Here is a 26,762-nt window from a genome sequence, read left to right on the forward strand (position 1 = left end):
GGCAATGTCAAAACCTAGAAAACAGGTTAAAGCAATGAATGTGCAGCATTTTAAGGTGTCTAAATCCCTTCTTTATATTGTACTTTCCTGAACCCTTTGGCTGAAGCTGGTAGAGGAAAAATGGTCGGGGTGGGGTGGGGGTGTCCCAGGGAATTTATTATCGTCTTAATTACATTGGTGACCCCCACAAATACATTTATTATCAACAAATAAGAAAGTTTAGATTGGTATTGGCACTGGTCTTACCCTCAAAACTTTTGAAGGACTCAAAGAGCTCAGTGAGGGATTGGGTGGAAAGCTGCTCATGGTATTTGGAGGCCACCTGGACACAGATCTGCAGGTTCTGGCGAATGTTGGCAGATAGCATGGCCCTCAGACACTCCAATGAGTCCTCCACAGACAAGGAGCCGAAGAAATTCACCAGCCACTGGTGAGAGAAATAGCAGCAATACCATCAGCATAAAAAGAAAAGAATAAAATTGGTACACTTGTTTTTTGAATTAGCCTAAATTTTAATCATGACTCAAGTCAGGGAGTCCAAGACCCTGTTCAGAAGCTATGCAGAATATGATGTATATGCCAATTGTGAAAGCATTTAAAGTCTCTAGTATTTATAAGGGATGAAAGATAATTCTAGTTCTAATACCCAGGATTACTCTTGGGCTCATTCAAGAATGAGTTCCTAGTTGCTCTACTCTGAGAACAGCTTTTATTTAGATATCATATAATGATTGATATCTGAGCAGTATTTGCATTTAATTTTTTAGGGTGGGTGGAGTGCCAAGTAATAGAAATTGATAATCGCTTTACATTGTATTTATACTGCTGGGATAGGCTCCAGCATCCCTGTGACCCTGAGAGCAGGATAAGCAGCTTGGATAATGGATGGATTGTAGTTTTCTATTTCTATGTGTTAATATCTATTGCCCCAAAACGTGTGCAGTACCTCCGGGTTGAGCAGGTGTGTGTGAACCACGGCACGCTTGATGTCATACAGGTCGGTGTAGTGCTCTAGTGCCCTCTGCAGGAGACCTGCCTTCTCACACAGCTGGGCCACGTGGGCGCGGTCATAGTGGGTGAACATCTGGTTGCCCAGGATGGCATCTGCAACCTAAGAAATGAAAAATAAGAACCAAGACATTAAACCAACAACAGACTTTCCCAGGCAGTGAAAAAGAGGGAAATAGGACTTTTGAGGGAGGCAAAGTAAACAAATGTATTTCTAGAATACAAACACAACCCAGATACTTAGCTTAGTAAACTGTATATTTGTGATAAGAGAAGGAACACTGACGAGGTGGGAAATCTCAATGTTTAAATTGAACTCATGATCTTCTGATTCTGTACTGAACATTAATCAGTGAAGGAAAGTGATATATGTACACTGATGAAGTGTGAGAGTTCAAAACCTGTGTCTAATATCATTTGCAAATATTTTCCATAATTTAGTTTTACTCTTATTGTGTATTGGTTAGGCAGAGGTTACCAAATAGAACAATACAAACACAGCATATCTTACAGGGATGAACAAATTAAGGGCATAATTCGAACTGTTCTAAATCAGACCCTGTCCATCTTACACTACATAAAAATAAAAAAGAAATCTATGAATGGTTTCCAAATAGCATTTGACCATGGTCTGATGTATTGTGTATATACATTATTTGACGTACCTGTGGTGCGTGGACCAAATTCATTTCAAGCAGGCGTGTCTGGAGCGGTCCCTCCATGGGTCTGTTGTTTTTTAGAGCATCAAGCAGGAAAGATGTACATTGCTGAATTAAGTTGTACTCCATAAATACATCCACGATCTGGACAGACAAATAGAAAGAGGCAACTATCATAACAGGATCTGATCTTTTTTCATTTAAAAAGGAACAGAAAAATAATGACAATTACAAAGAAGGTTGAATCAGTTCACCTGGATACAATGTTTACTGACAGATACATTTCATGGATGAAACGTATCTGTCAATAAATGTTGTATCCGGATGAACTGATTCAACCTTCTGTGATTTTCTTACCTGGATTATTGAGCATGCATCAACACAAATGACAAATACAATTATTATCCTCCCCCTGTATCTTGTACCCATGTAAAGAAATCCAAAGATTTCCAAAAAATTTTCATTTGCAGGTAAGACATATGATGTAGTGTGTTGCAGCATGTGAAAAGTGGGACTTTTTGATGACTTTGTCTATCATCAGCCGATGAGTCTTTGGTCATAGAAAATGAATGTGCTTCTACAGGTTCTTTTTCTGAGTTGCTTTCAGTGAGAATGAGCAGCAGTGTCCTCTAACCTGTGTGATGTCAGCCAGTGGCTCCTCATCCTGGACTAGCATTTGGGAAAACTGCAGGCCCTGCTCTGGGCTGATCCTCATCACATTCCTCAGCAGGAAGATCCAGTCAGGGGTGTAGCCCACCTGCAGAAGGGAGAGATTGTAATGTTACATTTTCCTTCTGACATGTTCAACCCTTAATGTATAATGTAGCTGGAGAGACAAATGTACTGCAATATTCTTAAATTATAATCAGCATACAATGTTGGTAAACCAATAAAAGTGAAAAACAATCAACAGATGACAAATTAATTTTATTTTTTCCCCCCCAATTGTACTTAACCAATTACCCCACTCTTCTGAGTTGTCCCAGTCGCTGCTCCACACCCTCTGCTGAGCTGGGGAGGGCTGCAAACTACCACATGCCTCCTCCAATACATGTGGAGTTGCCAGCCGCTTCTTTTCACCTAACAGTGAGGAGTTTCGCCAGGGGGACGTAGCACGTGGGAGGACCACGCTATTCCCCCCAGTTCCCCCTCCCACCTGAACAGGCATCCAAACTGACCAGAGGAGGTGCTAGTGCAGCAACCAGGACACATACCCACACCTGGCTTCTCACCCACACACGGCCAATGTGTCTGTAGGGACGCCCAACCAAGTCGTAGGTAAAACGGGAGATTCGAACCAGCGATCCCCATGCTGGTAGGCAACGGAATAGACCGCCACGCTACCTGGATACCTCATATTAATTTTATTTTAATCGATTATATGTTGATGAATTAGGATGTATTCCACTTACAGTGAAAAAGTCAATATAAAGTCACATATTTACTTTAACCACAAATTAATTCCAGTATAAAATGAAGTAGACTATCTGGTTTGTAACCTTGTGATTATTGTGTTGGAGCACACAGCAGACATAGCTGTGTTCTCACAATTTGTTTGAATAGACTCCCCATCGTTTCTCTGCACTGCACTCGACAAGTTACTTATTCGCAATGTAACAGAACACATCTAATCGAGCATTGACACAAACCTTCTTGGCATACAGGACTATCTTCTGGAACTGTCCTGTTTCTGCAAAGCACTGGATGACCTTGTTGGGGACATTGGCTCTAAGGTAGACGCTGAGGGCCAAAGTGGGGTCAACAGACTTCACCAGGTCCCCAAGCTCCTCAGAGCACTCAAGCTGTACAAAAAAAAAACCACAGATACACTCAATAAAAACATTAGGAAAATATTGGAAGGTTTTGTGAGATAACCTGTAGAGCAGCCCAAACAAAAACTTCTTTATGAGACCAGGTTAATCACATGGAAATGGAATTTCTTTTTGCATATTAAGTTATATCTCTGTGGATAACTAAGATATATTTCCATCCATCCATTATCTTAACCGCTTATCCTGTTCTCAGGGTCGCGGGGATGCTGGAGCCTATTCCAGCAGTCATTGGGCTGCAGGCAGGGAGACACCCTGGACAGGCCGCCAGGCCATCAAAGGGCCGATTTGTTAAGACAAAATCCACAGTTTTAACATTAATTGTACTTCTTGTGTTCCTCTTATGTGGTTTAAAATCTTAGGATCATTGATAGAAGAAGAGAGTAGACAAGGGAATGCTTACTCAGAGAGGAAATTTGAAAGACTACTCATTCCAAAATGCTATATTTATCAACTGGGAAAAGGCTGCTACCAAAAATGTATTGGTTAGTATATAAAAAAAAAAACTTTAAAAAAAAACAGGTGATTCTGCTCTGGGGTACCGCACTGTTTTTTTTTTAACCAATAAATTTTAAGCAATTAAACATTTTCCAAGAGAAAATGCCGGAATCATTTTAGTGGTGGACTTATTGTTTTCTTAAGCAGGGTGATTAGAGTAAGCCAGGGCTGCAGTAACATTGCAGAATAAGATTTCTAGGATGGCAACATTTCCATTAAGGAGAGGATGTAATCTTAAAAAAAAAGAAAGAAAAACCTGTGCATGGTTAAGAAATTCAAAATCAAAATGTGTGGGGTACTTCAAGATGCCCATCCCTAATTTTTATGTAAAGCTGCACACATGCATTTTTTCCCCACTTTTTTCCCAGGCCATATGAATTAGGTTTTTTGGAGTATACGCTGCCAAACTAGCAACATCATTGAAAGGCAGCCACCAAGTGGACACTTGCCTTGTCCTCTTTGAGCCACTTCTCCAGCAGCTGCTTGCGTCCCTGCTGTAGCACAGGCCTGCAAAGCTCCAGAGACTCAAACTTATTGAGCTGGCCCTGGTCTAGTAGAATACCAAAGTACTGGAGCAGTGGAGACGTCTGGCCTGGCTGGGCCGGCACGCTCTGGAAACGACGGATGGTGTCTGGAGTACGCAGGATACCCTAAATGAGACAGATTAATAGACTGTGAGATAGGGGGGGGGTGGAGGTTGCCAGGCAGGTGGGGGAGGAAGGCATACTTCAGTGCTTAAAACAATAACAATCATTGGGAATTCTGTTGTAATAGGTGGTCATGTATATAGTCGTACTGAGTATCAAATGTCCTAATAATATGTCCATTTCAGAATATAAGGAAGCACTTGCGATCACACAAAAAGAAGTGGTGAAAAAAAGTGACAACAAATAGAACGAGACACGAGGAATTATAAACATAGTGTGAAAAAGCAAAAGGGCAGGATTTCTAAACAACTACTTGGTGCCAAAAATTTAAATATTGGCTAATCTTTCGAATTTACAAAAAGCTACGAATTTTTTTTTAAATCTTTTATGTCATTATCTGTTCACAATAGATTAAAAACATTATTGCATTAGGGTGAACCACATTCGAGACATACAATATTGTAGATTGCCAATACAATAAAGTGTCTTAAACAGCAACTAAACCCTTTACCCCCTTTTGTCAGTTTACTACAATTAAAAAGGTGCAAAACCATACATAAGTACTGGACTAATCTTGGGACTGAGCAATGTAAGCACAGCAGGATGCAGTCAGCTGTAGACAATAAAATTAATGATGACTCTATTTGATTTAGGTATGGCAATGAGCAAGCTCTGACAAAATTATGGGTTATTCTCATATTGCGTCACTTATCATGTGATGACAACACATCCGCCATGTTGGGGGACAACGGCTTCGAGCCATAGGATACTGTGTTGCTCTCACTGCACAATGCTCAACGTTTTCTAAACAGTCAGAGTGGACAGAATTTGTTTCAAGGTTTGATTCATACAGAATAGCTATCGTGGTTCAATATTTTACAATGGCTAATTTCTGCACTGTTTTTGGTTGTTCCAATCGAGCTGACAGAGAGAGGAACAAGTCCTACTTTTGCTTTCCAAACATAATCAGCCATCAAGGAGAAGAAACTCGAAGGTCATCAGAGGAAAGAAGAAAATAGATAGAGGATAAGTCGGGAAGATCTTACAGATGAAAAATTAGTATCATGCATAAGTTAAGTTAACTGCTTTTACAAGAGGGAAAAAGCAGCTTGGTCCTTTAGAAATTGAGGCAACAATAAAAATTGCATCTGTCTGCATCCATGTGGAGTGTGTCATTTGGCCTGGTACAGAGAAAATTTACAATTTTATGAGGAATTTTACAACACACTACCTCAGAAATAAGGCTAGTGCTGGTATGACAACAGTGGATAAATTACCTTGGTTTCTTGTGCACTGACAAATGTGTGTGACTCAGTATTTCCTTCAGACTGATACAACTTTCAAGTTATACATCATTCACTGTATAAAACTGTTATTCTTTTCAAGAAACCAAAGCATTTAAAAATAAAGACATTTCAATTTTATTAGCCATTTTTCAACTGTGTGTCAATATCATCAGCAGTTATGAGCCAAATCTTAAAATTACACAGTTTGAATATAATTAGTACAAGAGGGTCAGAAACTGCTTTTGTTTTGTAAATTTGTGAAGATATCGGTCTAACATATCGATAAGTGAGAGTTTTTCCATATAGCTCTCCTTGGTTTTTCCATCTAAAGCGTGTACATAATTCCTGATCGAAGCCATCGCGGAATTGCATGAGATTGGCCAAATAGCCAAAAATCTTCAAATTTAATCTGATCCTTTGCGCCGTTAGGCCAGAACTTTGTAAAATGTATTTTGCAAACTGTTTTTCGAAGAGTGGCTCACAACTGCGATGTTTTATTTCAGTACGTTTGTCCAATTTTCATTTAAAACTTCATTCTTGTAAACACAGATCGACAATGAGAACTTCAGTGTAAACAGTGGTTGCTAAGGTCTAGCTGTACTCCAACATGGCAGAGCTATTTGTTGTCAATGAAAAAGTCATGTGATTGGAATAACCCATTGACTGTTGTCAGTACTGACTTGTTGCCACCCTTTAGTAAATGCAGCTGTGTTTATCCTGCTACCCTTACCTTACCCTTTTTACATGGTCCTGAGCTTAGCCCAGCACCTTATACATGGGTGCCCACCTTTTATACTGTGGCAAACTGACAAAAAGTGGTACAAAGTTTAGTTGCTATTTCAACATTTTTTAATTGGTTTGACATGTTCATTTTACAAAATGTAAGGAAAAATCCAGTGTGTTGTATTGTATTATTGGTAAACTAAGCTGTAGAAATCTACTTAGTGTGCTCAGTCTGAGCTTGTATTAGCTGAACTAAGAGTGAATCATGTTGCCAACAGGCTGTGGAGTACCTTGGGTGCATTGGCGGCCACCTTGGCAGCCTCTGAGTAGTTCCCTGCTGCAAACAGGGTGTTGAACTTGCGGGCAAACAGCTCTTCGGCGCCAGCCAGGTTGTTGCGGACGGCCATGCGCAGAGCCAGATCTGGGTTCTGGAGCACATTAGTAATGTAGGGAATGATGTTCTCCTCCTCCACACACACGGACAGCACCTGGTGGATCACATTTTTAATGCCTTGTTATTTTTAACCAACCAACTAAAGTGCAATGCAGAGCTTTTAAAATACTACAGGGTGTGGGAGGAACTGACAGACTGAATTCAGTATTGTGTAAAAATATATTTCGAAATACTTATCATGCTTATGTTTACTCACGTGCCATGCATGTGTGACAGTGCCCAAAATAATACAGTAAGTGCCAGGAAATTAACAGTGACAGTAATGTGTGATTTTGTGACTTCATTATTATCTAATGACAATTTCACATACTTTCCCTGAAAACTGACCTGACACTTTCTGTATTGTCTTGATGTAGTCAATCTCATGTTACACCATGCAAGTAAAAGCAATTGGCAGAACTGTTTGCAATCTACTTTTGAATCCAGGTCAGAATGGACCCAACATGTGCCATTTAAGGTGAAGTTACCTTTGTATGTTTGGTAATAGCTTCTCTCATGCTAAAATATCTTTGTGCATTCAGTTACTGTGTTTAAGAATAGAAATGGATCTGTCCAGTTCTTAAATTGCACAGATGGCTTACAGCTTGTTGTCGTATATAATGTGGTACATGGTGTTTGTGTGTGCTCAGGTGTGTGATACACTTGGTAATGCTGGTGCCAAAACTTAGCAGTGACAGCCAAGAGGAGCAAGGAGATTAGGACACCTAGTCTGCCTGACAAGCTGTGCCCTCCTACACATGTATGCTGCATGACAAATGTCTGCTGTTAAAAGGAATTCACACAACACACATTTATCCATTAGCAAAAGACCAACAAGGATACTGATTCATGTCAGCATAAACAGGAAGTAGTGCCAACTATACATACTCAGTGAGTGTCAAGTGGGCAGAAGTATAGCAACCACATGACGAGATATGCCTGAATTATCTACAACTACATTCCGCTGCTCTCGTTAGGGTTCGCCACAGTGGATCATCCGTTTCCATTTCTTCCTGTTTTCTGCATTTTCCTCTTGTACACCAGCCACCTGAATGTCCTCCCTCACCAGATCCATTAACCTCCTCTTTGGCCTTCCTCTTACCTAGCAGCTCCCTTCTCAGCATCCTTCTCCCAATATACCCAGCATCTCTCCTCCACATATGTCTAAACCATCTCAATCTTGCCTCTTGCTTTGTCCTCAAACCGTCCAACCTGAACTGGCCCTCAAACATAATTGTTCCTAATCCTGTCCTTCTTCGTCACTCTCAATGAAAATCTTAGCATCTTCAATTGTGCCACCTCCAGCTCTGCCTCCTCTGTCTTTTTGTCAGTGCTGATGTCTCCAAACCATATAACATAGCTGGTCTCAAAAAAAAAAAACAAATCAGCAATCCTAGACCGCAAAATGTAAATCAAAAAACATGATGACGATTAAGTCCGGGAAAATTTTTCTCATATTGTAACCCTCAAAACATATCTTAGGCACGTTTAAGAGAACATGACAGTCAGGGACATTGTGCACATTCAAATGTGAAGATCTGATTTTTTTTTTTTAAAAGAGAATAATTCCACCCATTTTTTTTGGCACCTAACTAGTTCCACATACAAACCCCAATTCCAATGAAGTTGGGACATTGTGTAAAACGTAAATAAAAACAGAATACAATGATTTGCAAATCCTTTTTGACCTATATTCAATTGAATACACTACAAAGACAAGATATTTAATCTTCAAACTGATAAACTTTATTGTTTTTTTGCAAATATTCACTCAATTTGAATTTGATGCCTGCAACACGTTCCAAAAAAGCTGGGACAGGGGCATGTTTACCACTGTGTTACATCACCTTTCCTTTTAACAACACTCAATAAGTGTTTGGGAACTGAGGACACTAATTGTTGAAGCTTTGTAGGTGTAATTCTTTCCCATTCTTGCTTGATGTACAACTTCAGCTGCTCAACAGTCCGGGGTCTCCGTTGTCGTATTTTGCGCTTCATAATGCGCCACACATTTTCAATGGGAGACAGGTCTGGACTGCAGGTAGGCCAGTCTAGTACCCGCACTCTTTTACTACAAAGCCAGGCTGTTGTAACACGTGCAGAATGTGGTTTGGCATTGTCTTGCTGAAATAAGCAGGGACGTCCCTGAAAAAGACATCGCATGGATGGCAGCATATGTTGCTCCAAAACCTGTATGTGCCTTCACAGATGTGCAAGTTACCCATACCATGGACACTAACACACCCCCATACCATCACAGATGCTGGCTTTTGAACTTCGCGCTGATAACAATCTGGATGGTCCTTTTCCTCTTTAGCCCGGAGGACACGAGTCCATGATTTCCAAAAACAATTTGAAATGTGGACTCGTCAGACCACAGCACTTTTCCACGTTGCGTCAGTCCATCTCAGATGAGCTCGTGCCCAGAGAAGCTGGCGGCGTTTCTGGGTGTTTTTGATATATGGCTTTCGCTTTGCATGGTAGAGTTTTAACTTGCACTTGTAGATGTAGACACAAACTGTGTTAACTGACGATGGTTTTCCGAAGTGTTCCTGAGCCCACATGGTAATATATTTTACAGGTTGATGTCGGTTTTTAATGCAGTGCCGCCTGAGGGATCAAAGGTCATGGGCATTCAATGTTGGTTTTCGGCCTTGTCGCTTACATGCAGAGATTTCTCCGGATTCTCTGAATCTTTTGATGATATTATGGACTGTAGATGATGAAATCCCTAAATTCCTTGCAATTGTACGTTGAGAAACGTTGTTGGACTAAACTGTTGGACTATTTGTTTACGCAGTTGTTCACAAAGTGGTGAACCTCGCCCCATCCTTGCTTGTGAACGACTGAGCCTTACGGGGATGCTCCTTTTATACCCAATCATGACACTCACCTGTTTCCAATTAACCTGTGGAATGTTCCAAACAGGTGTTTTTTGAGCATTCCTCAACTTTCCCAGTCTTTTGTTGCCCCTGTCCCAGCTTCTTTGGACCGTGTTGCAGGCATCAAATTCAAAATGAGTAAATATTTGCAAAAAACAATGAAGTTTATCAGTTTGAACATTAAATATCTCGTCTTTGTAGTGTATTCAATTGAATATAGGTTGAAAAGGATTTGCAAATCATTGTATTCTGTTTTTATTCACGTTTTACACAACGTCCCAACTTCACTGGAATTGGGGTTTGTACTTTCATTTAGAAATTTCAGTCAAACTTTAAAATGTTCAGCTACTGCTGGAAAGGTGGGGCTTTCAGCTTTTTAATCTTTTTTTTTTTTTTGGAATTTCCCCCCTTTTTTTCTCCCCAATCGTATCCATCCTGTGAGCATCTGGTGGCTGGGCTTTGGTCCATGGGGCCCAGTCAGGCCCAGCCCGAAAAAACAACATGGAGCCACCACCCTGTTGACCCATCATACGCGGGGATGAGCATTGGGGTAGGGTGCAATGCAGGCCAGGCGGCAGGCAAAGGCGGGGATCAGGGCGTGCCGACTTCTGGCGTCGCAGATTGGTCCTTGGGCCATGGAATGTCACCTCTTTGGCAGGGAAGGAGACTGAGCTGGTGCAGGAGGTGGAACAGTACCAACTAGATATAGTTGGCCTCATCTCCACACACAGCATGGGCTCTGGTACCAAATTCCTGGAGAGGGGCTGAACTCTTAACTTTTCTGGAGTTGGCCAAGGTGACAGGCTCCAGGCGGGTGTGGGGATACTCACAAGTCCCCGGTTTGAGTGCTGCTGTGTTGGGAGTTCTCCCCGGGGAATGAGAGGGCCGCCTCTATATGACTGCGAGTCGCTGGGGGGAAGGCTCTGACTGTTGTGTATGCTTATGCACCAAATAGCAGTTTGGTGTATCCGGTCTTCTTGGCGTCTCTGGGTGGTCTCCTGGATAGGGTTCCGCCTGGAGACTTTTTAGTTCTGCTGGGGGACTTCAACGCTCACGTGGGCAATGATGCATACATCTGGAGGGATGTGATTGGGAGGAACGGCCTCCCCGATCGGAACCCAAGCGATGCCTTGTTATTGGACTTCTGTGTGAGTCATGGATTGGCCATAACGAACACCACATTCGAACATAAGGTAGTTTATAAGTGTACTTGGTACCAGAACACCTTAGGCCGAAGATCGATGATAGACTTTGTGGTCGTATCATCAGATCTGCGGCCATATGTTTTGGACACTCGGGTGAAGAAAGGACCAGAGCTGTCAACTGATCACCACCTGGTGGTGAGTTGGAATCAGATGGCGGGGAAGGCTGCCGGACAGAGCTGGCAAACCCAAACGATGTGTAGTAAGGGTGAACTGGGAACGTCTGGCGGAGGCCCCTGTCCGTGAGGTCTTCAACTGCCTCCTCCAGAAGAAGTTCTCATGTATCCCAAGGGAGGCTGGGGACATGGAGTTTGAGTGGGTCATGTTCAAAGCCTCTATAGCAGATGCGGCAGGTGGGAGCTGTGGTCATAAGGTCAATCGGTGCCTGTCAAGGTGGTACCCTAAGAACCCGCTAGTGAACACCAGCGGTGAGGGAAGCCATCAGGCTGAACAGGCTGAAGAAGGAGGCCTTTTGGGCTTGGTTAGCCGAGGGGTCTCCTGAAGCAGCAGACAGGTATCAGGAGGCCAGAAGGGCTGCGGTTTCAGTGGTCGCAGAAGCAAAAACTCGGGTGGGGAGGAGTTCGGCAAGGCTATGAAGGAAGACTTTTGGTTGGCCTCAAGAAGTTCTAGCAAACCATTCGGCGACTCAGGAAGGGGAAGCAGGGCCTGACTCAAGACTGTGTTCAGCCGGGGAGGGGAACTGCTGACCCGAACTGGGGATGTTGTCGGGCAGTGGAAAGAACACCTTGAAGAGCTCCTGAACCCAGCTAACGCATCCTCAGTGGAGGAGGCAGAGTGTGAAGACTCGGGGGAAGCCCCACCCATATCCCTGGCAGAGGTCTCTGAGGCAGTTAAGAAGCTCCTTGGTGGCAAAGCACCGGATGTGAATGAGATTCACCCTGAGATGCTGAAGGTTCTGGACATTGGTTTTTTTTTTGTTTTTTTTTTCCCTCCATTTTTCTCCCCAGTTGTATCTGGCCAATTACCCTGCTCTGAGCTGTCCCGGTCGCTGCTCCACCCCCTCTCTGCCAATCCGGGGGGTGCCCTGACCAACCAGAGGAGGCGCTAGTGCAGCGACCAGACAAAAAAAACACATCTGGCTTCCCACCCGCAGACACAGCCAATTGTGTCTGCATGGACGCCCGACCAAGCCGGAGGTAACACGGAGATTCAACACGGCGATCCCCTGTTGGTAGGCAACAGAATAGACCACTACGCTACCCGGACGCCCCCCGGCTCTGGACATTGTTGGGCTATCTTGGCTGACACGCCTCTTCAGTGTCATGTGGAGGTCAGGGACAGTATGTGTGGAGTGGCAGACTGGGGTGGTGGTTCCTATATTTAAAAAAGGGGACCGGAGGGTGTGTGCCAATTATCAGGGCATCACATTGCTCAGCCTCCCTGGGAAAGTCTACTTTAAGGTGCTGGAAAGGCGTCTCCAACCAACCGTCGAACCTCAGATCCAGGAGGAACAATGCGGATTCCGTCCTGGCCGTGGAACGATGGACCAACTCTTTATCCTTGCAGAAGTGCTGAGGGAGGCATGGGAGTTTGACCAGCTAGTTTACATGTATTTTGTGGACTTGGATAAGGCTTATGACCGTGTACCCCGGGGCACTCTTTGGGGGGTACTGCGGGAGCATGGTGTACCGGGGCAGTTGCTACAAGCCATCCGGTCCTTGTATAACCAAAGTGAGAGCTGTGTCCGCATTCTCGGCACAAAGTCAAACACATTTTTGGTGGGTGTCAGACTCCGCCATAGTTGTCCCTTGTCCCCAATTCTACTTGTGATATTCATGGACAGGATCTCAAGGCAGAGTCAAGGTGAGGAGTGTGTCGATTTTGGGAACTTCAGAATTGCATCTCTGCTGTTTGCAGATGATGTGGTTTTGTTGGCTTCAAAAGAACGCGACCAACAGCGTGCACTGGGGCGGTTTGCAGCTTTTCAATTGGTACCAAATAAGCTTAATTCACAAGACGATGGACTTTATTATGAGATTTTTTTGGGGGGGTTATATCTCCACCACTCAGATCAACATTAGATGATTTATCTTGTATACCAAATTCTTTGACTATTCCCTCAGCAGATCTAATCTAAACAGCCCCTGCTCAGGTTGCAAGTAAATTTTGAATTGTCGTGTTATCATACATGTTACTGCCACGAAGTTGTGAAACCGTGCCTCCTCAAAAAAATTGGGTGCATAACACATCTGATGACAACAACTAATCGTATGTTATCAAGCAAATCAAATGACAATGTTATCTCACTTCAAAGTAAATCCTTTCAGGCAAACTATGAAACAACAATAAGAAAAGGGAGGCATCTCATGGAGATATGAATGCACGTTGGTTATCCAGATGTGACTACCAAGCCAGATCGAGATATTTCCACACGGGACTGAGCAATTCAGTTTACCATCACTCTATGCCAATCTACTCATGCCACTGACTGGAGCAAGGTGCAAAACCCACACCAAAACTCAATCTCAAATCTACACCCAAATTGTTGTCAGTGCTTTGAAATATTGTTGTTTTCTACATATCTGACACTATGTGGTGCTGAGAATTTAGAACTTAGTCATACTATTGGGCTTTAGGTCAGATTGCTTCCATCGCTACATGCTACAAGCAGCTAGATGGACCATGTGATCTATACACAGAGCCAAAGACCAGTACATCTGAGGTTACCAAATTTCTGTTCAGTTGTCTTGCTTCAGTGTGCATGGTCTGCAAAATTAATGAAATATTGAGCATAGTGCATATTCACTTTCCTTTGGCAGCACAATGACCAGAAGAACCACAACTGACTCAGCTTTCAGACTCAGACAGTGAGACCCAACCACCAAAATGAATGTGCACTCGTGACGTATAACATTTTTAACTTGAGTTATATTTGCTTAGCTCTTTTATCTGTGGACGCTCAGTAATTTCTAATAATTGCAGACATTGTCAAAAATATTTACCCCATGTGAATCTGCCATGTCTGCAATTTGTCAAGTAAAAATTCCACCACACATTACCTACTATAATTTTGTGAAGACAGAGGTCCACAGATAATATTGATGCTATGCAAATTGGACTCTTAATCAATTGTGTCTGTAATTTGGCTTTTGGCATGCAATTTCTGTCTTCTTCCAAGTCGAAAATGATGCAAGAGGGCTCTGAATGTCTTTTTAGGGCAAACTTCACCTTCAACTGCTATATCTCAATATGGGGACCAATACATTGAAGGAACAAAGTAAAATTGATAAACAGAGCAAAACATAGAAAGATAACGAGGTGGATTTGATTACTGCAGTTATCAGGTAAGATACATACTTCCATCTTTCTACCTATATATAGTCGTATCAAAAGCTATTGTTTAATATTTGCCTATGGCCTAACATCAGGAGAACCGATAAATTTAAGGGAATTTCAGACTTGGCTTTATCCCATACAAACACGTAGCAGAAAATACAGAGGTCAGACGATAATTCATGAATTGCATGAGGTCCCCACAAATGTATTTCACACTGGATATTGATGGGTAGGTCTTGGTAATTACATTCATGGTGCCATGTTTCTGATTATCATCTCAATAATTGAATCTCAGGGTGGTTTGAAATGTGACAGGATAAATGTTATGGCCAGAGTATTACACACACACACAAACCCTCTCACTTAACAAAACATAAACACTTTATTATACAGTACCTGCCCTTTCCTGTTTACGCCAATAATGCCAGCAGTGGGCTCATGGGGGGCGGTGACGAAGATGGTCTCCCCACTGATCCTGTTCATGTAAATGCAGGTGCCAGTCTCCAGGTCATATAAATGGATATAGCCATATTTGGTGATGAGGAAGACCACATCTTGCTTGGAGCTAATCTAGATGATCCATGAGGAAGATTGAGGAAAAACATTTAGAGAGGCTAACTAACTAATTAGGGTGCTGGTTTGATCCCCAGCACATAAAGGAGTTTACTTTGCATTTGTAAGCTGCTCAGGAGTAGCTTAACACTAGAATGACCAAGATGGTCATTATGACCGTTTTGGATTTTCAAAGTTCAATAACTTTGAGAAAAAAAAGATACAGACCTGCCACTCAATGATTGCTCCTAAAATTGCATATATTTGCATTAAAAGGAGTTTTAGCTCAATTGCACAAAAAAAAACCCAAAAACAAACAAAAAGTCATGATAAGATCTACCTAAAATGACCATGACCAGTCAAAATGACGGCTCATAATTTGCATGTCATCGTGCACATACATCATGTCACTATTTATGATATGTTTTGGCCGCATTGTTTCCTTCGTGAAGTTCATTCCTCTGTCCTAGAAAAAAACTAGCATTCTCCAGTGCAGAGTAATAGTCTAAACTTGATTTCTGATTATTGCCAACATGTTTGGGTATAGACGCCGTTTCAGATGCACCATGACTATCACCGAGGCCTTGCAGTGTTTACAGGTGTTGGACAGCGGCCATTTTAAATTGTTTGAAAAATAGTATTAAAGTTGATAAATTGTTCATTTGGTGTCAGTCGTTTCTTAACAGACATACTGACATATGTAATGAATTAATATCTCAATTGGGTATTTATCTTGACAGAATGTAGTGTTTAAAAAGTGTGGTGGTCAAAATGACCGCCCACAGTCGTTCTAGTACTTTTTAAGTTCCGGTCATTGTTTGGGACTGTTTCAATATTTATTTTCAGTTCTTTTTTTACATTTCACGTCTTTTAGGCCTTGTTACATTTGTTAGATTAGCAATATGTGTTTTCCGCTTTACTTTTCAGGTAATATTTTCACATTTTCGATTTTGCTATTCAAGTTTGAGCATGTCTCTCTTAAGTTTAAATTGTTTAAAAATAGTATTATAGTTGTTAAAATTTTCATTTTGGTTGTCACTCGTTTCATAACAGACATACTAACATATGCAATGCATTCATATCTCAACTGGGTATTTAGCTTGACAGAACAGAGTTTAAAAACCTGCGGTCATTTTGACTGCCCATGGTCGTTTTAGGCAGGAGTGAAATCCCAGTCGTTCTAATGTTAAAATATATATTAGGTGCCAACCATCGCCTTCATAGGGATCTTGAGCAAAGCAATGAACCCTAAATGTTTCAAATAGGTGCTTCATTACTACTGACACTGTCCCTGACCTCAATTACCAGCTTCGTTTTTCTCCCTAAAAAGACGAAGACGGAATATAAACCTAAAGGGGAAAGGGGTGGCACCAAAAATGCTATTATTTACTGCAACACCATTTTCAGTGAGCAAAGACAATCAGACCACGTGTTGGTACTGGAAATATTCCTGAATTAAAGTAATACCTGCATGGCGACAGGGAAGTCATTCTGGGCCTCTGGAGGGAAGAAAACATCAACAGCTTTCTTTGGAAAAGGTTGGTTACCAGCTGGTGGAGTCCCCACTTCAATGATATGCAGCTAGAAGTAAACCGATATTAAAAATAGTTGAGACATTCAGTAAGGGGATTGGTCGTGCGAAAGAATATTATTGAGAGTTGACCTGTAACAGTAGAGTGTTTTAAAAGCTTCTTTTATGTTGTTTTATAAGTTTAATTTCATGTGTTCTGAAGATGAAAAAAAGGAACCTTGTGATGATCAAATTACATAGCATGACTGAAAGAATATTTCATGTGTTGCTGTGTTACCATACCTGTAAAGACCTTCCCCAAGTTTTCCTCTCCTAATTCCAGTTGCTTAAAGGCAGCCACATTTTTTAACAGTATCTCTATATACATGTTGTAGGGATAACACTCCATTAGCGGTCATAATGCTAAGTAGTCTGTGTCTCTGAAATGTCACCAAAATTGTGTCTGCCAGGTGAAACCACTTGCAGATCAGTGAATTTGAGAACTTGAGAAAGCAAAATGCCACTAGCAATGCGGCACACAGCTGTATAATGTGGTGTTGTTATTTGCATTTTCTTAAACAATGCACCCTATTGACAAAACAGGAAGGAAGTTTTCACATTAATGGATTGTCCGCCAGAGACATCACTGGTGGACACTTGTTCCCCCAACTTCAGCAGCATTTCAGAGACACACAGAAGACCACTCAGTATTATGGCTATTAATGAAGCATTATCCCTACAACATTTGTACAGCGAGAATTTGAAAATTGCAGTTGTTTCCCTCTAACACAGGTAAAGGGACACAGCAATCCATAAAATTTTCTCTCATTTAACTCAGGCAACATCCTTGTCACAGTTGCATTGTGCTTGATCTTGTGTATTGATAACTCAAAACTCATTAAAAAAAAAAAGGAGTGCTGCTATGGCTTGTAGACTGTCAGTGAGAGTATCACAGATGTAGCAAGGTCCATTCCTCCAAGAGTTCCACTTTCTGGAAATCTGGACCCTATCAATATTTCTCCATCACTGGAGTGCTAAGCCTGAGACTTAGCCCCACCGATGAGTCATACCTTTCCTCCTGCCTGTCCCCGCACGGCAAAGCAGAATAGAGTCGACTCCTCAGTGTTTCCCTCCATCTTAAATTGGGCGAAGCCAGCGGCATGGCCCTCAATGGGCTGAGACACCTTTCTGTCCACAGAGTAAAGCTGCATAGCCCCCACCACACGGTTTTGCTGGGAGGAGGGGGGGAAACAACAAAAGAAAGCCCATAGGTTAATGGCCCAAACTATAATTGCAAAATGGACACGGTGTTAAAATGGTGGCTATTCAATAAAAACTTTTGTTTTCCTAGTGACCTATACAGGGTATTTGTTTTTACTCCGTAAGGGTTTTCTGGTGGCTAAACCAATTCAGATTGTACACTGTGATCTCAGATCACATGGTGCATGCACATGGTCTCCACTAACCAGAATGCATTGTGACCAAGCTTCAGTATCATTGTTCATGAAATCCTCTGCAATGGGGATGAGGGATGTCATTTCCACAGTTGCAAATGTAAGTGAGAGAATGAGGATGTATTTCTTGAACAGCATCTTTACAGTACAGCAGTAGGCTAAACTAGTCTGTAGTTTTTCCTTCTGCCAACAGACGTCACAACATGTAACGGACAAAAAAAAAAACTGTTTCATTACTACCCCAGAGCTACAGAAACAATCAGGAAGAACTGTTTTTCACATGCTATTCCTGCGACAGAAAGAGATAAAGTTGAAAATTGGCAATTTTTTATCTTTAAGGACATACATGATCTGTATAGACAAACCATAGATGGGTACATCCTGTCTAGATGGTACTTTTGAGCATGTACATATTTGAAAGACTAGAGTTTCTTAAATAGAGAAGTTTGAGAGTCTGGAGACAAATAATGATGTAAAACTGAACAGCTGAAATTAAAATGTACATCAAACAATTAAAATTTAAATGTAAAGTAAGATAATGAAGTAATAATGTTCTTACCAGTAAGTAAGTGAATGTGGTCAAATGGAAAAAGGCGGAGCTAAAAGATTTGTCTTTTTGAAGAAAAAATAATTACAAAAACCCTATCTTCTAAACTACAAAAAGATTCCAAGGTGTCTGGGTGGTGTGGCAGTTTATTCCGTTGCCTACCAACACAGGAATTGCCAGTTCGAATCCCCGTATCACCTCTGGCTTGATCAGGCATCCCTACAGACACAATTGGCCGTGTCTACGGGTGGGAAGCCAGATGTGGGTATGTGTCCCAGTTGCTGCACTAGTGCCCCTTTGGTCGCTCGGGGCGCCTGTTCAGGGGGAGGGGGAACTGGGGGGGAATAGCGTGATCCTCCCATGTGCTACATCCCCCCAGTGAAACTCCACAGTCAGGTGAAAAGAAGCGGCTGGCGACTCCACATGTATGGGAGGAAACATGTGGTAGTCTGCATCTGTCCCCGGATCGGCAGGGGGGGGTGGAGCAGCGACCGTGACAGCTTGGAAGAGTGGGGTAATTGGTCAAATGCAATTAGGGAGAAAAAAAGGGGGGGCCCAAAAAGATTCCAAAATTAAGGACTTGAATTACTCACTATTCTTTGTAAGTGGGATAATTTGTCTAAAGTTTGTGCTGACTAGGGGTGGGAATAAGGGTAATTCACGATACAATACTATCACCTTAAGTTGTCCACAATAACGACGGTATCACGATACAGTGATTCTGCAATACTCGATACATTGCAAGAAAATCATCTACAATACATGACAATATCTATGTAACTGAAGAAGAAAAAATACCTCTAAAAAAGGCAAGCAGGAATTATGTATTTATTCACTGCATTGTGGTGTCAGTTTGGCAGAATCTGACAACTGAGGTGAAACAATGTACAACAAAGTGCAGTCTTACTGTGGTGGGCCTGCCTCAGCGGAGGGTGTCTTGTGATAAACGGCCGAAACACCCTGTGATGCTGAGGTACACAACTGATGATGTGTCCTGGTGGTGGCAATGTCACCTTGGCAGACATCTCCAGTTTGATCTCCACTGAATCTGTTGCAGTGCAAACACTAGGGATTTTAACAACCAGTCCTTTTTTTGAATCTTGAATATCTGGAGTAAACCAGTGACCGCTGCGAAAGGGCAGCTGACAATCAGGGAAAGACCAGATGACGGCCTGGAAAGACTGCTGACAGGAGGGAATAGACCCCAACGGGGCCGGTATGGGCTAGCGACTCATACTAGCAGGATCCAACGCTAGTTAGCGTTCCTGGATCCACCCAATATTGCTACGAAAACTTTAAGGAGAAGAATACCCCCAGAGTCTGCGAGAGCGGGGGCGCAAGATGACTCACAGGTGGATCACACGGTAACGGAACAAGGAAAGGATTTGACAACGAGTCGGATGACCAGCACTGCAACCGATGGATCATCAGCACTGGCAGGACAAAAGCTGCACAGCTGCATCTGTGGCTGGTCAAAGGTTACATCAGTGAAGGGTCTTAAGATCCATCAAGGCAAAAAGAAGTGCCTTAGTGAGCTTGGTAAGGGGCCTCGCATTGACCAATACTTCTTAAGAAGTAGGCCAAATCAGTCGAGTGAAGCCCGGAGGCAGGAGAACCCCCACAGTCCTCAGGGTATCAGCACCCCAGACGAAGCTCAATGTTGCATAGACCCTCCAGTGGACTCCGGTCTGGAGCCCGGCCAGCCACAGCCAGCAGCAGAGAGGAAGATGGAAGGAAGAAAACCTCAAATCCTGTGGCCCAAGTCCAGCCAGAAGATTGAGTGGGAGACCATCAACTCTGACCTTGTCCTCTTACTAGAAGGTCAAAAGGGAACAGTTGAAAGAAAACTGGAGAACATGGGAGCCATCATTTACAGCTATGGCATAGAGAGATTTGGAGTGAAGGAGAAGATACCCAGTAGGCAGAAAGACCCTTCAACTCAGCCCAAATCCAGGAGACAGCGGGAAATTGACAGGTTGGTGAAGGAGAGAAGACAACTGAGGAAGCAGTGGAGGAAGGCCACAGAGGGAGAGAGGGTTGGGCTTGACGCACTGCAGGCTGAAATAAAGCAGCATTTGACAAAGCTGCGAAGAGCAGAACACCTCAGACGACAGCATAAGAGGAAAGAACGGGCTAGGACCCGTTTCTACAGCAACCCTTACAGCTTTTCAAGAGCCTTTTTGACAGCAAGAAAAATGGGAGCCTTGGAGTCCCCATACGAGATCTGGAAGAGCACCTAAAGAAGACCTACTCTGATGTCCGGAGACATGAGCCAGTCACCATCCCGGATGACATGCCACCAATTCACCCACCTGACCACCATATGGACACAAGACCCCCCACATGGAGCGAGGTGGAGAGGACGGTAAAGCAGGCAAGATCGATGTCAGCTCCTGGGCCCAATGGTATCCAGTATAGACTCTATAAGAACACTCCTGGAGTCCTGAAATACCTCTGGAAGCTGATGAAAGTGGCATGGCAGAAAAGAGTCATACCCAGGGCATGGCGAAGAGCAGGAGGCATTCTGATCCCCAAGGAAAAGAACTCTTCCTGCATCAGCCAGTTTCGCCAGATCAGCCTTCTTAATGTAGAGGGAAAGATATTTTTTAGTGTGATTGCCCAAAGGCTCTCCACATTCCTGCAAAGAAACAACTTTGTTGATACATCAGTGCAGAAAGCCGGGATCCATGGCTTCTCAGGATGTCTGGAGCATGCTAATATCATCTGGCACCAGATACAAGCTGCCAAGAAAGAACGGAGAGACCTGCACGTGGTTTTCTTAGACCTTGCCAACGCCTTTGGATCAGTTCCTCACAAGATCCTGTGGACGGCGTTTGATTTTTTCCATGTCCCCAAAAATATCACGGAGTTGGTCAAGACCTATTTTCAGGATCTCCAGTTCTGTGTCACAACACAGAACACCACCACCACTTGGCAACATCTGGAAATAGGCATTATGGCGGGCTGCACTATTTCCCCCCTGGCATTCATCATGGCAATGGAGCTCGTCATCCGTGCATCGCGATGGGTGGTGGGAGGCGAAAGGTCCAGGAATGGCCTGCGTCTTCCACCAATCCGGGCGTACATGGATGACTTGACCACCATAGCAACAACAAAACCATGCACCAGGCGCCTGCTGCAGAAACTCCAGGAGAACATCAAGTGGGCACGAATGGAGTTTAAACCAAGCAAATCTCGCAGCATCTCCATTGTCAAAGGCCAACTAGTAGATGAACGGTTCTGCATTAGTGATCAACCAATCCCCACGGTCTGGGAGAAGCCCATCAAGAGCCTCGGACGGTGGTACAATGCAGACCTCAAAGACACCCAGCAACTGGAGCAACTTCGCCAGGATACAATCAGTGGCCTCAGGCAAATCAACAACACTGAACTGCCCGGGAAGTTGAAGCTTTGGTGCTTTCAATTTGGGCTGCTACCCCGACTCATGTGGCCAATAACCATGTACGAAGTCTCACTATCTCATGCCAATCGCTTGGAGAGGCTAGTGAACTCGCAGGTGAGGAAGTGGCTTGGACTGCCAAGGTGCCTCAGCAGTGTTGGACTCTACAGCAATGGAGCCCTCGCACTGCCAATTTCCAGCCTGGTTGAGGAATTCAAATGTGCCAAAGTGAGGCTGGACATGTCCCTCACAGAATCCCGAGACCCAATAGTGAGAGGAGTTGCTCCAACCCTAACAACAGGGAAGAAATGGACCCCGGCTGCAGCTGTACTGGAGGCGAAATCTGCCCTCCTCCACCGAGACGTAGTAGGCCATGTTCAACAAGGCAGAGGCGGCCTTGGCCTGGGAATAAAAACACCTACCTGGCAAAAGGCGACTACTACCGAACAGCGAACTATGGTGGTTGAGGAGGTCAGCCGACAGGAAGAAGCAGCCAGATGTGCTAAAGCCGTAGCACAAGCCAAACAGGGTCGCTGGATGAGGTGGGAGGGTGTTGAAAAGAGGAAACTCACATGGAGTGAGCTCTGGAGCATGGAATCAAACAGGCTGAGTTTCATCATCAAGGCCACATATGATGTCCTGCCCTCTCCCATAAATCTAAATCTCTGGTTTGGAGAGAATCCATCTTGCTCCCTGTGTACAGCCCCAGCAACCCTCAAGCATATCTTGGTTGGCTGCCTGGTGCAGGCAGATACACCTGGCGACACAATCAGGTGCTCAGGTGCTTGGCAGCTGAACTTGATTGCAAGAGGGTTTCCATCAATGCCCAACCCTTCAACAACCAGGAAGGGCCCCGGCGTTTCCCAGCTTTCATTCGAGAGGGGGATAAACTGAAGGCCAACCCTTCACTTCCCAACTTAGGCTCACTAAACTCAGCCAGGGATTGGGAAATGCGAGTGGACTTAGGCCAGAAGCTCATCTTCCCTACAGAGATCGCAACAACCACCTTGCGACCAGACCTCGTCCTCTGGTCCAACGCTAACCAGCTCGCTTACATCATTGAGCTCACAGTCCCCTGGGAGGATGCAGTCGATGAAGCGTACGAGCGTAAGAAGCTGCGGTACGCCAACCTAGCAGCCGAAGCAGAGGACAGAGGCTGGAAGGTGAAGGTGCGCCCTGTGGAGGTGGGTTGTAGGGGCTTTGTTGCCAGCTCCACAGCAAAACTCCTGAGGGAACTAGGAGTCAGGGGTCAGGCCCACAGGAGAGTGATCAAAGAGCTAGCCAACACTGCTGAGGACTAGCCACTGGATCTGGCTCAAAAGGAGAGACGCCGTCTGGGCTGCCAGGGTGAACAGCTAACCACAGGTCACACACCCAGGACCGATCAACCTGTGGTGGGCCTGCCTCAGCAGAGGGTGTCTTGTGATAAACGGCCGAAACACCCTGTGATGCTGAGGTACACAACTGATGATGTGTCCTGGTGGTGGCAATGTCACCTTGGCAGACATCTCCAGTTTGATCTCCACTGAATCTGTTGCAGTGCAAACACTAGGGATTTTAACAACCAGTCCTTTTTTTGAATCTAGTGCCTCTTTAACACAAGCACGCACGCACGCACCACACACACACACACACACACACACAGCAACTTATCCATGTGTGCCATCATTCCAATGTAAAGTAAAATTCCCTAGCAATTTATTTCCTTTTTGTTTCTGTTTTTTGTTTTTTTTTGGGGGGGGGGCGGGGGTTCTCCCTTTTTCTCCTCAATCATATCCGGGCAATTACCCCACTCTTCCAAGCTGTCCCGGTCGCTGCTCCACCCCGTCTGCCAATTCAGGGAGGGCTGCAGAGTACCACATGCCTCCTCCGATACATGTGGAGTCGCCAGCCGCTTCTTTTCACCTGACAATGAGTTTTGTCAGGGGGACGTAGCACATGGGATTACGGTATCCCCCCCCCCCCCCCCGCTGAACAGGCGCCCCAATCGACTAGTGCAGTGACCAGGACACTTACCCACATCCGGCTTCCCACCTGCAGACATAGCCAGTTGTGTCTGTACGGACACTTGACCAAGCCAGAGGTAACAGCGATTCGAACCGCCAATCCCCATGTTGGTAGGCAACAGAATAGACCGCTACACTACCCAAACACCCCTGTTCTTTAAACTTCTCTATATGTTACCGTTGTTTGAGTTTGACTGTTACTAAATCTACACAAATCGTTGTCAGTGTTTTGAAATACTGTTGATGTTTTCTACGTATCTGACACTATGTGGTGCTGAGAATTTAGAACTTAGTCATGCTATTGGGCTTTTTGTTTTTCTTGCCCTTTTGTATCTGTTTAAGTCGGAGACTACTACTGGCATCATGTGTGGCTGCCGCTTCTCCCTCTCGTAGCCCCCCCTTCCCATCCACCCCTGTATGTCTGTATTATGTTTATGTGTTGTCTTGTTTCACCGCCGTTTATTGTAAAGCGATTTTTGAGCGTCAGAAAAGATTGATTTTTTATTATTATTATTATATGCCACAAGCAGCTAGATGGACCGTGTGATACGTCTGAGGTTACCAAATGTCTGTTTTATTTAGTTGTCTTGCTTCAGTGTGCATGGTTTGGAAAACTAATGAAATATTGAGCATTTCCTCTGGCAGCACAATGACCAAAAGAACCACAATTGACTCAGCTTTCAGACTCAGACAGTGTGAGACCCAACTATCAAAATGAAAGTGCACTCGTGGTGAGTAATATTTGCGACATGAGTTATATTTGCTTAGGACTTTAATCTCGGGACATTCAGTAATTTCTAATAATTGCAGATATTGTTGAAAATATTTATCCCATGTGACTCTGCCATGTCTTCAGTTTGTCAAGTAAAAATTCCATCACACATTACCTACTATAATTTTGTGAAGACAGAGGCCCATAGATAATACTGATCCCATGCAAATTGAACTCTAAGTAATTGTGGCTGTAATTTGACACGCAATTTCTGTCTTCTTCAAGTCGAAAATGATGCAAGAGGGCTCTGAATGTCTTTTCAGGGCAAACTTCGCTTCCAACTGCTATATCTCAAAATGGGGACCACTACGTAGAAAGAACAAGATAAAATTGACAAACAGAGCAAAACATAGAAAGTTAACAAGATGGATTTGATTATTGCAAGTATCAGGCAAGATTCATACTTCCATCTTTCTACCCACACACTGTCCTATCAAAAGCTATTGTTTAATATTTGCCTATGGCCTAACATCAGGAGAACCGAAAAATCTGACAACTGAGATGAAACTATGTACAATAAAGTGCATAGAGTCTTATCTTAGTGGCTCTTTAACACACGCGCGCACACACGCACGCACACACGCACGCACGCACGCACGCACACACGCACACACACACACACACACACACACACAGAGCAACTTGTCCATGTGTGCCATCATTGCTATGTAAAATAAAATTCCCTGGCAATTTGTTTCTTCTTTCTGTTCTTTAAACTTCTGTATATGTTACTGTTGTTTGAGTTTGACCGTTATCAATAAAATTAGAAAAAAAATGATCAAGGAAAAAAAAATATTGATATTTGGTGCCAGTGTCTTGATAACGTATCGCAAGAGGAAGGATTATGATATATTCCAGTATCGATATTTTGTCCCACACCTAGTGCTGACTATAATTTTGTGCAATTATTTCCTTTTTCTTCTCACTCTTCAAATGACAACTCTCATTTTAGGATGAATCTCTTCAAGCAGAGGGTTTACTACCTGTGCTGAGATGCCAATGAGCAGCAGCCATTTCTGTTTAGCATCAGTGCGGTAGTTGATGATCTGACAACCAGCCAAGCTTGAGTGGCGGTCAAAGACTTTGATTGGCTGTGAGTCTCCCTCCATGCTCCAGTGGTAGACTGCATTGTCTGTGACCAGGGCGACGGTGTTAAGGGAGATCCATTTCCAGAAGGTCACATCATCCGTCATCGTGTGAGCCTTCATCTTGCTCTTCATCTCAATGTTGAAGATCTGCAAGGTCTTAGCAGCTGAAAACATTCAGAGCTGCGGTTAGAGTACAATCATTTAGAGTTAAGCTACCACTAAAAAAAAAAAAAAAACCTTGCATTGCTCTAGTAAGACTAAGAGTACCGCAAGCAAACCACACCAGGGCTTTGGGAATAAATAAATAACAGGGAATCACAAAATTCTACTCATTGGAGAAATGTTGGTAGTCAGGGTTTGGTGAAAGTCACCAAATGACCATACAACAAGCCAGAACCAGTTGCAATGCAGAAGAATAAAGCTAACAAACAGGCAACTGGTTAGGTGGCAGGATCTGCATTCAGTCAGGTCTAATGCAGTAGAAAACAAGAGTAGGTATATACATTCAGTGGGAGCCAAACATGAGCAAGCCAATTCAATGACTCCTTTCTACTATTATTTAATAGCATGACTGCTTTTATGACACTCATCTAAAGCTTCTTAAATTGATCAAAATGGTTTTCCTGGCTGTTCTGGTGGAGTTAAACAATTCTGGAATTCTTTTAATCCCAAACCAGATCAAAGATAAACAAAATTTAGCAACAAAAAAAAAACAAAAGATATAACCCACTTAAATTGAAAATGAGCCCACAGCCCCAACCCACCGCAAATCTAAAAAAAAATCTATTTCAAGCATACCCTCACAAATTCTTGAGGGATCCATTAAAAAAAAAAAACATGTAATCCCACACTGCAAAATTAGAGATCTGAGAATTCTGGGTTGGGCCTGAATGCAGATTAACAACAGGAGACCACAAAGCACACAAACAGATGTGATGATGGGAAGGTTGCTGAAGGGATGCACTCATT

At 43.4% G+C, this 26,762-nt stretch overlaps 1 protein-coding gene across 2 annotated transcripts in view; it reads right to left on the reverse strand.

The window, feature by feature from the left end:
• LOC130116125 (clathrin heavy chain 1-like) overlaps positions 1-26,762 on the reverse strand; it is a 50,857-nt gene that overhangs the window by 20,963 nt on the left and 3,132 nt on the right. For both annotated transcript variants that reach the window (XM_056284074.1, XM_056284075.1), the window contains exons 3-13: positions 25,689-25,957; positions 17,597-17,758; positions 16,484-16,597; positions 14,861-15,034; positions 6,941-7,138; positions 4,444-4,644; positions 3,317-3,469; positions 2,302-2,424; positions 1,674-1,811; positions 947-1,111; positions 247-427 (exon numbers count right to left, since the gene is read on the reverse strand). In XM_056284074.1, coding sequence (XP_056140049.1) covers positions 247-427; positions 947-1,111; positions 1,674-1,811; positions 2,302-2,424; positions 3,317-3,469; positions 4,444-4,644; positions 6,941-7,138; positions 14,861-15,034; positions 16,484-16,597; positions 17,597-17,758; positions 25,689-25,957 — 1,878 coding nt within the window. The remainder of the gene's footprint in view (positions 1-246; positions 428-946; positions 1,112-1,673; positions 1,812-2,301; positions 2,425-3,316; positions 3,470-4,443; positions 4,645-6,940; positions 7,139-14,860; positions 15,035-16,483; positions 16,598-17,596; positions 17,759-25,688; positions 25,958-26,762) is intronic.

This window comes from Lampris incognitus, chromosome 7 (genome assembly GCF_029633865.1).
Source record: "Lampris incognitus isolate fLamInc1 chromosome 7, fLamInc1.hap2, whole genome shotgun sequence".
NCBI lineage: Eukaryota > Metazoa > Chordata > Actinopteri > Lampriformes > Lampridae > Lampris > Lampris incognitus.